The sequence below is a fragment of the Solenopsis invicta genome, chromosome 13 (assembly GCF_016802725.1).
Source record: "Solenopsis invicta isolate M01_SB chromosome 13, UNIL_Sinv_3.0, whole genome shotgun sequence".
Lineage (NCBI taxonomy): Eukaryota > Metazoa > Arthropoda > Insecta > Hymenoptera > Formicidae > Solenopsis > Solenopsis invicta.
This window is the reverse complement of record NC_052676.1, coordinates 957417-978494: the sequence shown is the minus strand read 5'-3', so window position 1 is coordinate 978494 and position 21078 is coordinate 957417. Positions and strand designations below refer to the sequence as shown.

General features: G+C 32.6%; 2 protein-coding genes across 8 annotated transcripts in view; one reads left to right on the top strand and one right to left on the bottom strand.

The window, feature by feature from the left end:
- LOC105199594 overlaps positions 1-21078 on the top strand; it is a 294478-nt gene that overhangs the window by 61155 nt on the left and 212245 nt on the right. The gene's annotated exons all lie outside the window — the stretch shown is intronic.
- LOC105199578 (beta-arrestin-2) lies at positions 41-20784 on the bottom strand. 7 transcript variants are annotated; one of them, XM_039456705.1, is made up of 9 exons: positions 20481-20784; positions 10461-10674; positions 9918-10293; positions 9443-9736; positions 8653-8790; positions 7003-7146; positions 5042-5128; positions 4623-4769; positions 41-4470 (listed from the first exon to the last, which is right to left on the bottom strand). In XM_039456705.1, exons 2-9 carry the CDS (start codon positions 10591-10593, stop codon positions 4395-4397), a joined length of 1395 nt encoding a protein of 464 aa, XP_039312639.1. In that variant the 5' UTR covers positions 10594-10674; positions 20481-20784; the 3' UTR covers positions 41-4394. The 7 variants fall into 7 exon arrangements, with proteins under 7 accessions (XP_039312639.1, XP_039312641.1, XP_039312640.1 ...); XM_039456707.1 differs by lacking the exon at positions 20481-20784 and adding an exon at positions 20026-20460; XM_039456706.1 differs by lacking the exon at positions 20481-20784 and adding an exon at positions 20030-20460.

Here is a 21078-nt window from a genome sequence, read left to right as displayed (position 1 = left end):
GGAATTCGCAGTGATAAAAGTTAGAAAGCCATATGGGATGTACAGTTTCGATATACAGGATTTATTAAATTATTACAGCTAGTTACAATACGAGAATACACGATTTTTACATATACAATATATTATGCATTATATATATATATTTTTTTATTTATATATTTATTCCATGCCATTTACTTTACACACACGCACACATACATTTTCACACTCTCGCGGTCTTTTTCTCTCTTTCTCTCTCTCTCTCTCTTTCTCTCCCTCTCTCCTTTTTTTATTAATTCTCTTGTAATCTCTTTTACATACAAAACGGATTATTCACGAATGAACAGCGAACGATCATGAACGACACACGACTTTGTTTGCTAACTAACAACGCGCGACTTTAATAAATAAGTCATTCCTAGTACAATGTACAAGTTAGCAATAATGGCTCTCTTTCTCTCTCTCTCTCTCTTTCTTTGTCTTCCTTTTTTTCTTACGATTTACATGTGTAACAGCTGCAAAGAACCATGACGCTTGTACGTCAACTCGATTATATTAATTACAGAGATGCACTCTCAAGACATATAATCTCTTCCTTTCTATTTATTCTCCTTTCTTTCATCTCTACTTTATGCCATTTATTATTGTGCTCACCGCAATGAATTAATTATCGTTCTATAGAAATATCGCATGATACACATGAAATATGATCATTTTAATAACAGTATATTCGCCTTTCGTTATATGCAATTTTTAACGGTTCTCTGTTTGTATAGAATTACAATTTTTTTTAAACGAGATACAAATAAGAAAAATCTGAATTTCCGGGTGCAAAATGCGTTATATCGAAGAAGCGTAATCGTTTGCCCTTTCTTTTCGCAGTGATTCGTTAAATACAGAGCGTCACAAAAAATTCGTTAAGAAGCTGTATTCTTAAAGTTAAAATATCAAAACTTCTCTTGTTGATAAATTACTAAGAAAAGTGTTTAATATTAAATATAAATTACGCATAATTAATTATGATATCAGATGGGCAACTTACATGTACAATAAGAAAATAATAAAAATTTGCAAAGTCACGAGATTTTGATTTTTTTATTATGAGTAAATTGATAAAATTTATATTTTTCTATGACACTCTGTATGTGATATAGTTTTCTTGTACCGCAAGAAAACAATCTCGATATTACAAAGACGGCATCCTTTATTGACTTTATTTATCTCTCTCGGTTTTGCGCGGTATAATCTTTTTTTTGTGATTTTAACGATCACAATAAAAACGTTAATGGTTTACCGCTTGCGATTATATAAAAAATATGCGCGCGTCCGCGGGCGAATATAAAATATACTCTCATTATACAAGCCTGCACGTATACACACTCATACATATCGTTTAAAACGATAATTAAAGTGTCGACATTCGACATTCGCCGCAATCGCAAAAATTCGTCCCTTAATTAAATAGCTACGTTCGTTGAACATGTACGTTCTTGTTTTTATGAAAATAATTGAAAAGAGTTATGAGACTTTCTAAGCTGCTAATTGGACAGTTAATAATTAATGTGTAACTTTATAAGTGAATGAAATTGAACTGAAAGGAGATATTATATTTTTTTTGTAATATTATATAAAATAGACTTTTAACAAAATTTGTGTTTAATATTTTTTGCTAAATTTGTGCGTAAGAGAAATTAATAATTTGTTGATTACTAATAAATTTTTTACACAAAAAATGTATTTTTTGGAAAGTCCCTTTAAGTTTAGTTTAAAGATTTAAATAGATTTTTTATTCTCGCGAATTACTATTATACCTTTCTCGAGAAGCATTTTTTTTAGGAAACTGTGTATCGGCTTTGGTATGAGAGGAAACACGGCCGCATTTTCATCGCTCATTTAATGTTAAACGCGCGAAGAAAGTGTAGACCACATACTTGATTATTTCGTCTAGATACAATTTGTAAATGCTAAAGTGATAAAAAATACTATTTTTTTCTTTACCTCCTACATGTGTATATATACATATACACACATACACATACACGCACGCATGCATACATTTACAATGCTGTTTACAGCTTTTGTGATTTTGCAACTTCCATCATTTTAATTAGTGTCACTGTCAATTTGTCTTCGTTGCCAACGTGAACTGTCCGTTGTTGACTTGATTTTATTGTAATTTGAAATTAATAGTTTATAACAAATCTTTTGTTTAACAAAAATTTAATGATTTAACTCTGAGAGATTTATTATAATTTAAGTTTAAATTTTAAATACAATTTTTTTTAAATATTTTTGAATAAATTTGGTAAATTGAGAGAAAATAAACTATCATAAAATGTCAAAAAGCAAGGAGATTACATATAATGTCACTATACCAACATCAAAAGCAACTTTTAAAATTTGAGAAAAAAGAGAATTTTTTAAAAAAGTTTTCATAAAGATAATGAGAATGTAGTCACGTGTAACTCACTGTAGTGGTTAGGATGATGAAGTTTATCCGATGATTTTACTAAAATTTTAGTATTTTAATTTTATAGTAAAAATTTTTGTGTCCGATATTTAATTAGGCAATCAATTTTAAATTGCTAATTATTTTAAATACAAGCGAGTCGAGATTACGCAACCTTTTTCATTGCAAGGTGCAAAAATTCATTTCTCGAGCAGTCTTAAAAATGTATATCGGAGTTCAATCGATTAGACAGACAGCGCTCTTAACTTAATTGGTTGTAAGACGGAACAAGACACGAAACGTATTAATATGACAAATCTTACAACGTTACCAAGTACAAATTATGCATAAATACATCTATGAATTGACATCTGCATCTCGAAACGCCATCTTTCCTCTTTTCTTTACATTTCTGTGCATCTTGTCGAGTATATGATTAAATTATTGCATTAAATTCTTCTAAATAGACTTTCTAGAATCTCAATAAGATTTCTTTTATAAAACCATTTTCCTCGTTGTCGCAAATGAAGTATTGTAGTTATTCATCCTGGAGAAACGCAATGAATATGAAACAGCCTTTTTTTCTTATACAGTTTTGTAATTATATATCTAATTGTCCTTTATTTGTGAACGATATATAAATTAGGTATTACTTCTGTGAAATTTACACGAGGAGTAAGAAAGCGCTTACACTCGTCCGATTTGCACAATTTTTGCAATGTGCACTAACATACATATTTACTTGGCATTATAAAAGTAAAATTGATAATTCACAAAGTTTATCCTGTGCGCTGGTGTAACTTAAAAACAGTGTACTGGCCATGTTGAAAAAATCGCAATCGTGGCTTATAAATCTAAAGAATCTCATTCTCGGTTTTATATCAATCCTGTATTTAATTAACTGTAAAATTATCTCGATTAAATAATTAATTGAATTATTTACGGTAATTGGATCTTATTTTCTGAACACATAATTAATTAATTATAATCAAAAATAAACAAAATTAATAACAATTTATAATTCTTGGAGAATAAGAAATATACCGACTTTCATAGATTGCAACTGCTGTTTCTTTTATCGTTAAGGATTTTACGTCATTGGCTAGATTCTTGGATGCTCTTCCTAAAATCAGTCTTTAGAGCCAGAGCATAAAATTAGCAACGGCGTTGATGAAAACTTCGCGAATGTCAGTTACAAAATTCGCCGCACTTTCTTAACAAATCAAAATCACTATAAAACGAAAAAACATGTGCCTCAAAAACTGGCTCTATCAATTGTTTAATTATTTCATTTATTAATTGTTCCATAAATAATATATATAGGTTGCATTTGCTTTGGCGCTTTCATTTAAACTTTATTTTATTCTTGTGCTTTTTATCAACTATTAAACAAAGACGAATGATGCTTCAAAGCAAACGCAGCCATAATATATAAGATAATTTAAAAAGAAATAAAAAAAACACCGTTAAACAATTTGCAATTGAGAAACTTCAACTTTCTACGTATTTCCTATTACTTTCGACAATCAGTAAAAATGGCGATTGTTAAAGAAGAAGTTTCTCGATATCATTTCCGATTTGCATTTTCCAGTTCTTTTATCTTACGTGAAAATTTTAAATTGCACAAAAAATGTGAGCAGCTTGTAGAATTTTTCTCTTACACAATTTCTTTTACGTTTTCTTTAATAACTTTTTTTTTCTTTCTTTCGTTAAACTATTTCTGCAGTAAATTTTAAAATGTGTCAAAACGATAGAACACCGTTATCGACACTTTGCGCTCGAGGATAGCAATGATACTGCAGTAACAAACCGTAACGTCGTTGAACACTAACACCGTTTAAGTTTGTTGCTGCGACATGGCTACTATTGGCATCATTGGCGAAATTGTGCAACTTCCGTCTTGCGTGCGGCATGGTGGCGTTAAAGTCACTTGATCGATACGTGTCAAGGTGTCGGCGGAACACGGTCAAGCTTCCGTTTCGCCTTTCAACCTCAAACGAGCGAAATCTTCGAAGATTATATCATCGTCGCCATCTGCCTCCCTGAGGATAACAAAATTACACAGTATACAATTATTCACTTTGATATATAACTTTGAAAACAAAATTTTATTGCTTTACCCTAATCGCAATTTTTTAATTCTTTCCTTATTCAAAAGTTAAACTTGCTTTGAAAATTGTTTCGAGATACTTACGTATCTAGTTGGATGAGGTTTGTATCGAGCGGAACTTCCCCGCTGTCAGTTTTGTGCGTAGGGCTTGGTCGAGCTGTGGACGGCACTGGTTCCTCTTCTTCCGGTTTGGGATGCATCAGAATGAAGGGCAGTTCCGCGACTAATTCGCTATTGATCAGATATTAATAATAATATTATACAGAATAATATAATTAAATTCGTGACTCTAAAAGTCTTCGAATCTAAAGAGAATGTTAGAGTCGTTTTAGAATCAAAACTGAAATAATTGTTCTAAAAACGATATATTCGATATCTTCACTCTGCACACACAATACCTTTTTCGTAGCTGTTATATTTATATTAAAAAAATTATTCTTACGCTGAGTGATCGCTTTAGTTCACCCCTTTGGCAGTCGACATAAATAGGTAATGATACTTACCCTCCTAGAGCGCCGAGGCAAAGTTTGACTTTAACTTTGTACTGGACAATTATGCCGAGGTTTTCACGCTGCGCCGGGTCAACTACACTGCGAATTATATTTATTGCTGTCGTTATAATGCATTATAATCTATTAATATAATAAAAACGCTACATAGCGAAAGCTCATGCAAAGTTCATTGTGTGATGGTACCATGCAACGGGAAGCAATACAGAAAAAGAATTGTAAATTAACGTTATTAGTCGAAAATAGACAGGAGCAAACGGCAATTTATACATTTGCAACAATGTTATACTATACATTTACAGTACTATTGATTTAAACATTTACATAAAGCAGTAATCACGTACATATCTTTCGGTCAAGCTATCCATGATACTACGGTTTCCCAGCAAAAATGAACAATTTCTAATTTGTTCATGCAATTTTACTGCAGGCACAATGCGGTGGCGATGCCATGTTTTTACGAGCACAAGCAGAAGAAGGATGGGATTTCGGCTTAAACTTTTGCTTTAGGTATCTTGCATCCTAAATCCCTTGGATCGCAATTTCCTAATCCTTTCGGTACCATTGGAAAATATATGTCACGGTAAAAGTTTGAAAACTTTTATTCGGCGTAAAAAGAAGATAACGGAAAGGACCAATATTTTTTCTATTGTAAATGTCATTGTCAGTAAGACACACATATTAAAGTCACCAAGTTTAGTTTTATTTAAAATGTATTTTATACAATTTATTAACACGCGTTTAGTCGCAAAAATAATAAAATATATTCTTTGAGATGTCGTGTACCAATATTAATAAATATTAAAATCACAATTTGGTTTTAATTTTAGAGCTTTATCAAGTGTAAGAAAATCTTATGAAAATGGTATCGAAAGAATTAAAGCACTTGGATCTCAAAATCCATGGATACTAAGATTCATAGAATTTTGAGACCTTTAGATATTTTGAAATTTCTTTCTTGAAAACTATTGATCCCAAAGTTTTCGATTATACCGACATCCATGGATTAAGAAATCTAGGATGCGCGGAAGGGACGATTCCCAATGAGTTTGAGTGCGAATCTCGCAAAAACAGAATTACACGTCGTTCGACAATGATTGAGCCAGTCGCTCGCCATCTCGATCGATCGATCGTTGAGAAAAGCTTCGTTGCAGGCAGCCAACAAGTACTTTCCGGCCGTTGTGTGGAAAGCGTTGCGCACGAAAATGAGATATTCCCAAAGGCGTATTCGGCTGCGCGTTGCGTGCGTGTACGACACGTATGTAATAAACGCCGTTCGCATTCTCGCCCCGCATTTAGCTCTCGTTTGCAAATTCCGCTGTCCATGTTAAATTTTAGTGTTTCTTAAACTTTTCTATTTAAATTATTTCCTTAAAATTTAAATAATTTCTTTTAAATAATTCAAAAAAATTCTTAAAAATAGTTTTTAATCATTTATAATTGTACATGTCTGTGAATAATATTTTGATATTGTAAAATTTTTTTAGATTTTTATTTTACCTGGATATATTTTGATACATAAATTTATTTATTAAATATTTATCATATTTAGATATCAAATTTCCTTATATGTTTGCCACATTCTTATGAATGGTAGAGAGTAATTTTTTTTATTTATTTTGAGGGCAAAGTTTGTAGTGTGCCTTAATCGGAAAATAAAATTAATAATTTGCATAATTTTCTATTTTTACTCTTCCCTCTTTTAGTAGAAAAAATATATAACACGTGCTCAAACGTTTAATAACCGGGCTCTCTGCTATTTAACTGCTACGTGCCTGTCGAGCTGTCGAAAGTTTAGGAAACACTGCGTCAAACTTTCGCAATTTGTGAGGGATAATTTCCGGATATTATCCTTCTCGGCGCTAAATGCGCGACCGAAACGCGGTACGGCGTATCAATATCTAGACGTGTGTCTGCATGTGTCGCAGGCTCAATTTCAGGCATCGCGTCCTTACAGGGTGCTGGACGCCAAATTGGTGTCCTCGTGTTTGAGTTGGCCGTCGAGGGCGAGCCCCCATTTATCTTTGTTGTTGGCCAGAAGGGGTGTCAAGGTGAACACCTTGCTCAGCGTGAAACCCGGGCCCACCGGGCATCCCTCCCTGACATTTGAACACACAATCAGCATGAGTGTTAACGTGCTACTACGTGTGGACTGAGATTTCGCGTCGATCGATTCGCGAAACATATCGTAAAACGCGCAATTATTTTTAACAAGATATTCATAGTCGTAAATTATTCTTCTTTAACATTTTTAATATTTCATATTAATGTATGTATGTTATATCAAAGAAGCAAAAATACATTTAAATACACACATTTTCCAAATAAATCTTTTAAAAAGTATAAAAATTATTTGATCAAGATATTAATCAATACCTTTATCACTTTGATTTATTATTTTGATTTAATATTTTGATAATTATATTTTAACATTTATATATTTGTGTCAAACAAAGTTTTCGCAGAATTCCAGTTTTGCATCGAGAAATTTATGATTGATTACGGTAAAGCAATATAAATAAATCAAATTAATCACGTTTTCTGCAACACTCATATACATCGTGATATTAAAATATATCAGTTTGTGCTTCACGCTACGATACAGACTGCATTTGCGAAAGACGAGAACAGGACGAGGGCTTAACAATACCGTGTACTTTAGTGCCTGAAAGGATTATGTAGGATGTGAGACATTTACGGTTATATATTATTAATGCAGAAAATTTTACTTTAAGATTTTGTGAAATATATTTCAATGGGAAGGAAGGATATATGTAATCTAGAAATATATTTTAATAGGAAAGTGGGAGAAGGAAGAATGTGTATGTGTGAGATAGAGAAAGAGAGAGGGAGGGAGTTTTGCAGAGGAAATGAGACCACCACCGATCGAGATCCATACGTGATTACAGGCCACCGCGTTAAAAATCCCCAGCACAAAATCACCAAGAAAATACTGTCATTCCATTTTTCCACTTTTTGCATTTATACAAAAAAAGAGAATGAAAACGGAGGCTGGCGACGGGCTTGTCCCTTAATATCTCTTATCAATTTTGTATTAATTCTCTATTAATACTTTAACGAAAAACAAAGCTGATGTCTTGAACAAAAAAGAATTTAATTTTATTTCTTATTTTATTTTCTAATTTTTAATTTAAGCGATTTAAAATACGATTTGTTTTAATCTACATTATTTGTCTGAAAATTTAATTGTGTGTGTGTGTGTGTGTGTGTGTGTGTGTGTGTGTGTGTGTGTGTGTGTGTGTACATATCTTATTAATAATAGAAACGTTTTTTTATGTTGCAAAATCTGAAAGGTAAAATTAATTTAATCTCATTTGTTGAAACGAGCCAAAAATTTCGTCTCTCTCGGTAACTTTATAGTTATTCTATAACAGCATTTAATAGCAGGACATTTTGTCTTTATGACATTTGAACATGATAAGTCTATAAAATTTGGACATTCACCATGAGATATCATCACTATTATAGTCGACGGACCATTTGGTTGGTTTCCAGCCTCCGTCATCTCTTTTTTTTTTCTTTGGTACCCGACAGAAAAGGTGAGAATAATGAGGGAAACAGCGAGCTCTTAATCTCGCACTCACATTGTACTAGACGCGAGATTGGTGTCCTCGTGTTTAAGCTGACCGTCTAGAGCAAGACCCCGCTTGTCTTTGTTCTCGGCAAGCATCGGCCTTAGAGAAAACACCTTACTCAGGGTGAATCCTGGCGCTACCCCTATACTGCCAGTGCAATAATTTTATTTTCCTGCTCGCGTCTCAGTCCTGTTTATCGCGTGTTATCGCGTCCATCGTGTGCGTTTAATCGCTAAAAAACTTTGACGCGGTTTAAGTTGGTCACGATCGTCAGAGACCCGGACAGTTTTCTCGAAAACTTGTAGATTTATATACGTATATGCATATATCTATTATATTTCTAACGATACTTGGATCATAGATCGTTAAAAGCGCTAAATTTACCGCCTGGATTACAAACAGTTTGAAACTAATAGCTTACTAAATAAAAAAAGTGTTAACTCAGACCTAAGACTATTTTTATGCAGTGGTGATTAAAAAGCGGTTCGTGAGACTTTTCGTCATTTATAAGTTAAAAAAATTTTTATTTAATTAAACAATTATTTGTTTTATTCTTTGAGAAATTTAATTAAAAAAAATCGTACTTAAAATTTTTAATATTTCTACTTATTAATATTAAAGTTAAAGGGACATTGAACGAAAATTTAACTTTTGTGAAATTCACGTTTGGTTTTGTCATTAAACGGCTTTTTAAGTCACGTTACCCCACATTTGTTACAACGCGTTTTCGTCGGGATGCGATCTTTGTCTCTTTGTCTCTCGGTAATGAATCGTTGGTAATTAGGTACAGAATACTCACTCGCTCTCGGCCTCGGCGACAGTGCACTTGTATTGCGCCGTGGAGAACAGACAGATGTCCGCGAACTGTCTAACCGACACTTTTATCTTTTTCACAGTCCGGTTGCTATTGTTCGCTATGTGCACGTTCACAGCAATGTTCTCGCCGTGGTGATAGAGCTCCTTATCGAGCGAGGCTTCCAGATGTAGCTTGTTCGGGGACATCATGAACTCTTTGCTGACCTCCACCGAGGGCTGCTCGCCTTGTTTCGATGGCGCGTACATAATTTTCCTGATCGCCAATCTCACGCAACTCCTAAATTTCATCATTTAATTACGATGAAATTATTAAATAGACACATTATTGTTTTCTTAGTGTGAAAATATTTATTTCTATGCGAGAAGTGAGAATTTTTTATATTGAATTTAATTTCTTCTGAATAAAAAATATTTTTTTGAGAGAGAAGATTTTTAAAATTGTGTATTAAAATTTATACCGTTTGTGCGGTTTGTCGTCTTGCGTTTCACCTACGAACGCTTTCAATTCGTAATCGACACCGCAGGGTTTGCCGGTGTCACCTGGTGCCGGTTGCAGAGTAACCGAAGCGGGGCAGTGGGGTGGTAATTCGAAGTAAAAGGGGTACGCATTGCTGCCCAACTTCTTGATCAACCTCTCTTGCAATCGCGTCAGCTCCCTGGGGGGTTGAGATCCTTGAAGCACCGGGTAAATCTGTTCTGCCGCTAGGTAGAGGTCCTTACGAAAGGTCAGCCCGAGGACGTCCAGATCCTCTCTGCCATATTTAAACGCCGCGAGGACGTGACCAAACACTTTTCGGTCTTTTATGTAGTCAGGATCGATCAGAACGACCCCGTCTGAAATTTATAAAAATATCTTTTAATACAAAATTCCGAAGAAAATATTTATTTTCATAAAATCGTTATATTAGAAAATGGTATATACGTGCGCTCAACGTAATACCTATTAATAATCAATACATTATTTTTTTGAAAGCGCGTGGGCTATTATGATGGATACGTGCCAATAGGATCGACATGTGTGATGTGATCGACGAAATCTCTCTTGCCAAGGTAAACCGTGATTTTGCCATTGAGACTGGACTTCTTGAAGACACGAGTGGCTTGTCGTTTGTTGACACTGTCTATAGTGTCCATTGTGGCGATCTCGGGGCCCACGTTGGCCCCTAACTCATTTGAGTCCTCAGTGTCTGAAAAGTCCGATTCCGAGCTCTCCCACTGTCGATAAAAATTATTCGTTAAGAAGTTATTGGCGAACGATTTATTAATAATTGTAGCATTGCAATTTGAAATTTTCTTTAATATTATGAGATAAAATCTTTCGCTTCTCTTTTGTTATAGTTTTTGTTATTAATTTTTAATTTACCTCTATCATATTTTCCCCTAATTCTTTCATTGACACAGGGATATCTTTGCTTAATTATTAGTCTAATGATAGTATTTGTAAGAACTAAACTACGTCTTGCTAACACTTATAAATATAATCAGAGTTTTATTCTAAAATACTGAATTAATTTGAATTGTTAGTTATTTGATTTAATTTAATAATATTTTTAATACAAAACTTTTTTATGTCTCTTTTATCATAGATTTTACTTTTAAAAGCTTATTCTGCATGAACTAAATTTTTCAAAACAACGTTAATCCGACGAGTCTTTTTGAAAAATATCAGCGCGTGTATTTTTCGCTACATTTCACGAAGCCACAATTTTGTATGCACAAATTTGTATTTTTGTTAAATCTCGCTCTTGCAAGATAAACTGGTTGCTCTAAATTAAAATTACGTCGAAATGTGAACGCGGTGAAAGATGGCGGAGCTCTTCGGGGCAACGCCGAGCTTGCACTGAACTGCTCTGGCAAATGGATGTCAATTTCAATCGGCGCTCGTATAATACTTAATACGATAATGCTCGTACAATAATTTGTACTCGCGGGATTTATACACCGCGTGCCGCTATCGGTTACAGATACTCACACGAATGGTCAAATGTAATACAAGAAATGGATTTATACCGAGTGTTATAATATAAATAAAAAAACCAGGAAGAGAAGAACAGAGAAGAGAGACATTTCAAAAATAGGTTTGATAAAATCTTGCAAATTAAAATTGGATTCTTTGTTTACCTTGCAGACAAATATCAATTTTTTTCAGTTTCCAAGAATATTAAAATTTTTAATCAAGTTTGCTTTTAAATAAAGTTTACTTTTAATTAATCGAAGCGCAAGATCACATTACTAATTTACACATCTAAAACTTAATTCATCCTGTCTTAATAGTCTTACCATTAAATTGCTGATTAAATTTTTTTTGAGAGGAAATCGATTCATAAAGGTGAAGAAAGGCAAATTTTATGAGAAATTTATTTTTATTTAATTTGCCAGCTACCTAAATATATTTCGTTATTGAATCCATCATTTATTAGAAAAATATCTAGTGTACACTTAATTATTAAGAATATTTTTTTTTCTTCTCTTAATATTTTAATATATTAATCAAAAGAAAACATAAAAATAATTTATTGAATACATTATGACTTTTGGTAAATATTCTACTGAGAGGAGAAAATATTGTTTTTCTGTAACATTATATAAAGTGAAAAAAAAACTCGCGAGACATAATAAGATAATGCTGCATATCTAACATCGATGAAACGAATCAACGGAAAAGAATAAGGAACTTGCGTGCATTTGACGTCATTGTGCCAAATGTTATCGCAAAGCATCAAAATATATATATATATATATATATATATTTCTTTATCTGTGCGTCATAATCTGCGAAGTCTCTCCGCTTGCGTATCGCAAAGATAAAATGAAGATTAGGTGGGAGAAATTTCTACTTGAATAAAGACTCGGTTGTTCACAATGCGTAAACATTAATTATTACTTCATCAAATGATTAAACTTTTATATTAAACATTTTTTACGAATAAAGCTGAAATTTTAGAATAATACTTAATATTCTGAATATTTTAAATATCGAAGAGACGAAAATGCAACATTGGTCTATTATTCTTTTTATTAAAATATCTATTCACTAAACGTCTGTAAATTCTGACCGAATAACTCTTCGAATGATTTAGGGCAAATTTTACATGCTAGGTCAACGGACGGAAGTTAGTGTTACGATTCATTTGACGTCACTCGCTATGTTATCTGGTCTGGTATAAATGCGTGAGCAGGCATTCTCGCGGTTGTTATCGCGATCCTCCATAAATCAAACAATAGTGAAAAAACCCAATTACGCCCAGAAACATAAACCAGTCGGTAAACTTCATTTATTTTAATAAAATGACTGTTTATTCGACAATATTATGAAGTAAGATTAATTAATTAAAGCGCTGTGTTAAATATTTATACAGTAAACATATATTTACGTATATAAGATATTTTATTAATATTTATTTCATTAATATCATCATTTTAATTTACTTTTTTTTTATTTTACTAAGTAATTGAAAATAAATCAATTGGCAGCGACAGTTATTTAATACGCATTTAATTCTGCTCATGCTTAATTCCCTTTGCGTTTAACTTGATTTTAAACGAGTTAGGGCACAGATTAATTAATTCAGTGCGTATTGCGCTACACATTACATATAAGACACAATTATTGAACTCTATTTTTTTCTCTCGCGAAGCTCCCATGTCGAGGAGTGTCAGTTTCTGAATACGGCCTAGTTATTCTTTCGTTTTGCGAATAATCCGCTATTGTTTAATGAGCTTTATCGCCTGATTTCGAAGCCTGATTGTGCTTTTGATGGCGAATAAACGACGTGGAGGCGTACGATTGATGGCGTTACATTCTAAGTTGGCTGCAGTTTAGCGCACTTATAACTGTTACAGTGATTCTATAACCGGCGCGAAACTACCGAGAATCATACTACTCAATCGCTCAGTTGACGTCATTATTCTGTATACACAGAGTGCCCCCCCGATTCGCTATGTAACTCCTCTGAATCCGACTAGGGAAACTAGATTATTCAGAAGCTACCGTATACCCACTGTTCCATTATTCAGAATGCGTCGAGACTTGGGTTACAATGAGATCCTTTAATTCTAATATACGACCGAGTTCTTAAATTTATTTAATCATTATTTTTTTATTTATAAACACTTGATGTGTTAAACATTTTTCACTGCATTCTAAATTGAGAAAATAAAAGACATATTTGCGAGTCAAAATAGAAGATAAAATTTAAACGAGTTTTTGTAGACAAAATTAATTTTAACTTTGTTAAAATTAGTCAATAGAAATTGCTTGTCGATTTTTGGGTACTCTATACGTGACCATAAACGTGAAGATAAACGATACGAACGTTCGGTTTTCATAATTTAAAATGTTCGGCAGGTTAATCCCACCGGAAATAACTCATTTAGACGAGACACAAATTACTCAACAAGGGAAAAGGAGAGAAAAATATAGAACATAGAGAGTACACAGAGCACTCAGTAATAAATCTTGTTTGCTAGTTGAACTAGTTTCGCGATTATTTTCAATTTGATACAATTCTAATTTATTTTCTATTTTGCGTTATTATTAATTTGAATTTAAATTTAAATTTTAATATTTCAAAACTTTTTAATTTTACATTTTTCTCCGAAGTTTTAAATACATCTATCGATTATAGTGAAATAAAAATTTTGATAGAATGTTGTTGTATAATGTCAAACTATCAATTTAACTTTATTTCACTATTTCTTAGAATCATTTTTATATTCACACTTATATATAATTCCAATTTCTTGAAAGCTCGAAGTGAAATGTTTCTGTCTGGCACACGTTGTATATTAATGCTCGATTTTTCTTCTTGGATTTTCCTAGTAGAACGAGAAATTCTGTGGCTGCCGGGAAATTCTGCAGGAAATTTTCGCACACGTGAGGGCTGATAAACGAGCCGCTATATTGCACAATTTATTAGCTATTATCAGACATATTGCGTGTGGGCCATGTTGCAAGCTTCTGCGTCGCGCAAGCTTTTGAAGGGATGGTGCACGATAAAACTACGCTGTAGTAAAATCGCATATTTATTATTTTATAATTTGTCATTTGAAAATTACTGCGCAATAAAATATTGGAAATTTTCTTTTAAAATATATGAGAAACAACAAGCGATATGAATTTACTTTACTTTTACTTATTTATTTTCTTTATTAAATAATTATATTTTACTCAATTTATAATAATATTTATAATAATGTTATTGCGATTATTATTTATTTAATATATTAGATGTCTTGTTTTTTAAAACTGTATTGATTTATTAATTAAATTATTATGGAAATAAGAATAATAATCATATTTTTTTCTTATAGTAGTCTTTTGTACTAATACGATTTTAATAATTCTCTTTTTTATAAGCAATTTTATTAATAAAAGTAAACAGGAAATTGATCGAAAAGATATCAGAGAAAAATTTAATAGAAAACTATCGATAAATATGATAAAGATATCTACTGATAGATTTATCAATATCTATGACAGTTAGCTTTGACAGTTGGATCTCCGCATCTTCGTCGTTGTTAACAAATTTGAAATGATAAAAGTTAATTTACGTTTGCCGCCTATAACTGGTTATGTATGTAAATATGTAATTAGAAAGTATCAAATGTCGCGTCAAGGTCAGCGCATCATGTTTCCTAGTCATTTCGCAACTTTATCCGGAAGTGTATGCAGTTACATAATTGAATTAAATTTTTATATATTTATTATGTTATTGTTTCTCTCAAGTTTGATGTATAATTATATAATTAAATTCAATACTTATTGGTTTGTTATCCGTGAGCCAATGAATTTCAAGAGTTTTACGAGAAAATCGTTAATATAAAATTAACGTTTTACTTAACAATTTAATAATAATTAAGAAAATTTCCAATTTCTCTGATATCGAATAACCATCTCAAGTTTAAGGAGATTTGATATGTGTTTAATGGCCTTTTTTGAAGAGTGTGCCTTGAAGAGCAACCACATCGACAGGAGTGACTTAACGAAGTTAGCGCATAATTCCGCGTGATTAAACTATCCCAGATTAAGTTAAGGTTCTCATGACTTCGTAGAATACGAATATCGATCTGCGTCCTGAACTTCGACCGCTCCTCTTCCTCTTCTGTAGAGACAGAAAGAGAGAGAGAGAGAGAGAGAGAGAGAGAGAGAGAGAGAGAGAGAACTTTGGTCAGAATTTTTAACAATGGGCAAAATTGCGCAGTAGCAGTAAATTATGTCCTATAAAATATTGTGCTAATAAATAATTGCAATAGTAGAATTTCACGAGATTGTTCGTTAAAAATAAACATTATATGAATAAATTATCCGTTTTTAAGGATACATACAAATAATACAAACATTCATATTTGATGAATAACAATTTTACAAGTAATTGTAAATTAAATAATTTATCATTAATTTTTTTGTTTTGGATAAAATTATTATTGGAAATATTATTTATATTAATTTTTTAAATTTGTAAATAATATATAAACACTCAGTATACCAATACTCGTTATATTTCAGTTATACATTTAAATTTGATAATAAAACGACAGATGCAAGAGTGATACTTATACTAATTTGTAGCACGACAAACTGTTGCATCTCTCATTCATAGCGTATAATAAATGCATTTATTGAATAGAATAAAATCGATAGATAGCTAGACGCGCGCCGTGTTTATGTATTGTGCAAATTGCATTAAACGCTTCATTTAATCACTGCGTCTTTGGCAATCCGACTATCGATCATCGATAACATCAAGGACGCTGGGATACAACTCGTGATAATAAACGGCGAAAAGAAAAACACGATTCAATGATTGTCATATTCGGTTCTTGTAAGGAAGATGGATTCAGCCACTGCAAATATGCTATCGAGCATGTTCTGTGTTATTGAAGTATAAGATATGATCTAGGAGTAAAAGATATGTGATAGTATACGTAGATACATAGTAATACAGATTGATTGATAAATTAGAGAAAGAATATATATAAAGAATAAATGTTAAATATAAAGAAGAAAGAAATATAAAACTATGCTGTAAAACTGATAAGTTAAAAATAGGAAAATTAATTTTTTTTTATACATACACTGCGAGAAGCAAAATCTCTTAAAAAATTAAAATATTTAGAATTAATAAAATACAATGTATATCTGGCTTAAATAAATAAATAGATCAAATTAATTACAAATAGAAAAGCCTTCTCACATACCGTTGCAGTTATTAATGCGTACAAAATGACGAAATCTGTTATTAATTGTTACAATATTCAAACGTTTCAATCCTCTTATTGGAATCTCTTTAGTGAACTATGTAAATTATATGTCACATCCGCAAAAGTAAAACAAAGCTTAAGCTTCCTCCCACCTCAAGCAATAAGAGGATTGAAACGTTTGAATATAATAATTACTAATAGACTTCATTATGTTGTACGCAATAATAACAGAGCTGACTTGTGAAAAGGCTTTTGCATTTGTAAAATACTTTGTCCGATACGATCAACTAAGCAGTGGGTTGATTCAACAATAATTTAATCGCAGTTTGTAGTTTAAAGAAAGGTAAAGTTTATTCATGTGAATCATTAAAATTTTTTAATTGAGAATTAATGAAACCAACTCAATAGTTACACGTATCGAATTAAATATTTTAGTTCTCCAACACATTTTTTTTTCTCTATATAGCGATGACCTAAAGTTTTATATAACAGCTCACACATGTATAGTATAATGATGATCAATCACGTGATAATCTATTACGTAACGTTCATGATGTTTTTTTCACAAAATAATTTCAAAGTTATTTCTACATTATTTGCATTCGATATGCAAAGATGCATATCGAATTTAACGATGTATAATGATTCCTGATAGAACGTTGCGTGATGATTAATCAAATCATTTGACATCATTTATTTCCTTATCGAGATAAAGAAAGAAAAAGAGAGACGTTCGAGAAGATGAAAGGCAAAAGGTTAAATTCTCAGAAGTGCATCTACTGCATTCTTTATGTTTCTCCGAAAAAGAAGGGAGCTTATCACGGCGATATTTGTCAACGTCAGCTCAGATCTTTTTACGGTCGTCCACGTTTTGTCGGCGGCGGCTGGCGGTCGCGTGGCTATCGCCTATTCTGCAGGAGAATTCCACTGATGCATCTTCCATCGCGACGTGCAATTAACGTCGCGCGGAAAAGCGATGGTGAAAAGCGGGGAATATCGATTGGCGTGATAGACGAGGCGGCCCGTCGGTCGTACGTTCGATTTCCGATACATCGGGTCAGAAACCACACGATTGTGGATGCAACATTGATGATGTCTCGCCCGATAACGGGGTAAACGTACATCCCGGCTCTCTTCCTCCCCCAACCCCTCTGTCATTATGCTCTCTCGGAGGAAGAGAGAATCTACTTGTACCGATAACGATAATCGAGCCGTCACTTACGTCGACGGCTTTTATAAATGAGTATTTTCGGGGAGAGAGAATGTATATCGGCCCGCATAAATTCGTACCATAAACTGGTTTTATATAGTGTTTACAAGAATTATGATATTGCAATGATAATAAAATTCATAAGAATAGTAATAAAATTGCATTACGTGGACAACGTTATATCGTAATTTACGATGCTGTAATCAAGCATTATCAATTTAGCAAAATCCCCTAAAGGCAAATAAATAAATCAATATTAATAATGCGAATAAATAATAGAACAAGAGATTTAAATGAAATAGTAAATATAAATTAAAATGCTGGAAGAATTTGCGTAACAAAATTTTCAAAATAAAATGTGAATTGAATGTTCAATTAATTGTTATCTGACATGTGTATGTGTGTGTGTGTGTGTGTGTGTGAAATGTTACATAAAAAAGGCGTAAACTGTGAGCACTGAGATAATTAGTGTTATGTAATTAACGCAAAAATAAACGCAAAAAAAAACAAAGAAAACAGACGCGCTCCTCAGCAATGTATCGCAATAATTAATGATATCAGTAATCTTCAGGATCTGCTTTGATGACAGATGGAATTCCTTCTCTACACTTCTTCACGCAATCGCGCAGAACGTTTCCAATTCAGCAAACGAATAAAATATTTTGTTACATGGATCATTTGATTTTTTTCTTGTTTCTGTATTTAATTATTAACAACAAAATCTTAAAATTGTTTAAACCTCTATATAACTCTATAAACTTTACATACACTTGGAAAAGTTCTCGGGATTTCTTTCATTTTTCTATTATCATAGTTTGTTTATATTAATTAAATGTACGAGGCACATTTAATTATTGTCTCAAACAATTGTGCTGGTTGCTATAAATACTTTTTAATATATCTTTGATAAAAATTTTTTCAAATAAACTGTGTTCATAGTCGCTTAAAAGATAAAAATTAATTAACTATATAAAATATACAGATACGCAATATCCCTATAAGCATTACAATATTCCTGGATTATACGAATATTATTAAAAATTAAACTAACATTAAAATAATTCGAGAATATTATTCAATATTTTTTAATATTATGAAAATATTGTATAAATGTTATATGTCTTTTTATGTATATAATATTTGTGATATATTATTATCCGTAGAATATTATAAAAATGTTCTAAAAATATTATTTTGATAAAAAATTATTGCGAATTATACATAAAACATTTATAAATTTTATAATTATTACATGTAAAAATTATAGTATTTCTGATAAGTTAAAATATTGAAATAAATAATCTTATTTATTTCTCATATAATATTCATATAGTATTATCAGGAGTAGACATACAACTACTTTTTATTAATATTAATTAATATTTCAAAAATATTATTTAATATTAAATAATATTGTAGCGCTGTAGGGATAGTATTGTATATTTTACATATACTTGTGACTAGTTTATTTCTTTCATACACTGAGAAAAAAAAGTTGTTAACTTGATTAAATTTTTCAACTCGATTAAAATTTTTTAGTTTAAGTATTTATATATTTGTCTTAAATACATAAAATACTAAAATTTCTGTCACTTTAAACACTAATATATTTAACTTAACTACATATATATTTAACTTTTATCTGTAAATACTTGAACTGAAGAAATTCAATCAAATTGAAAATTTAGTTAAGAATATTTTTCTTAGTGTATATTTGAAATATTTATTTATGTTTACATTTTAAAATACAAATTTTTAAAGCTGTATATATTTTTATTAATAAAGTTTATATCCAGATACTTGGAAGAAAGATTTTTCTGATTTTTAATGATAGTCTCTCTTATGGAAAAATAGTATTGAACTTTTGAAAATACTATTGAAAATTATTGAAAAACTTAGTTTTCCAATAGTTTTTTTTCGACAATCTAATAGTATTTTTCCATAGGAGCTTGTTTAAAAAGAAATTTTCTAACCACTTCCGAGTTTATTCAAGTTTATTTAAATTTAAATCAGATAAGCCAATTAATTCGGCGCTTTTTTGCACACCTTTTTTACTTCTTTTTAAATATGTACGTATTAGAAACATGCGATTGTAAACAAGTATTAAAAGGAATACTATTCCAAGTTAAGTCTGTTTACGATCAAGCACGTACGCACTCCGCGTGTAAGTCACTTCGGGTTTTTGGACTCGTTGGAATTTCCGGAATTCCGGCTGGCTGGCGTTCCGTTGAAATGACTCAAAGGAAGAACGAGGACGATCTGCTCCTGTTTCTTTTCTCGCGCGTGGAATCGGAGCAATGAGGAGTTCGTAGAGAGTCTGGATCCTTTTACGAAGTGTTCCGTTCCGAATGGACGGCTCCGGATATTTCAGACGGAGCTCGGATCGTCACGCTCGCGTTTAGCACGACACGGCCGAAAACGAACGTTACGTATTTCTACGTGGAATGAAAAATTGCGTGCGTCGCGGGACTAGTAGATGAAATAATAACGCGGTCGGTTTGGCGCGCGTAGCAGGAAACTGGGAAGTGACTTGGGGGGAATCCTCGACCGGAGGCGGCGGCGCGAGACTTTTCCGGCGTATGTGCCGTCCCCGTTCGCACGACCTTACCTAAGGTCTCGCTGTACTCGTCCGCGTCGCGGGCCCACACCCTCTCTTCAGGTGCTCCACCGGAGCTGTCACTGTCGTTGCGGCGCGACGCGTCGCGACGGCGCGACGCTCCCACGCGACTCACCCCGGCGACTCACCCCCAGCGCTCGTGCGTGCAGCACGACGGCGACCACCACTGTCGTCGTTAGGTACTTAACGCGGAGAGCCTCGCACACAAAGAGGACGACTGCTGGTCCGCCCGACTGCTCATCAGTCGGAAACGCGCACCGCGACCCACCGTGATTACTGAACCGAAGCTGCGAGCACGTCGCACGCACCAGAGACCAGTGCCTCCTGAGTTTGTTCTGTTTTAGAGGAAAGTCCCTATTTTCTCTCAACGTTGCACCTCCATTGGACTTGTCCGGAGTTTTATTTTAAAGAAATGAATGGTATTTAAATTGTGTGTATGTGTGAAATAGAATTATTAAAAAAAATTGAATGAGATACAAATGTGATACGGCCACTTGCTCAGCTAGATTTTTGTCATTGTTCTGGACAGATGATTTCAATATGTTGAGTATGTTAGATGAAGAGAAAGTCACTAGGAGACCATATGGTA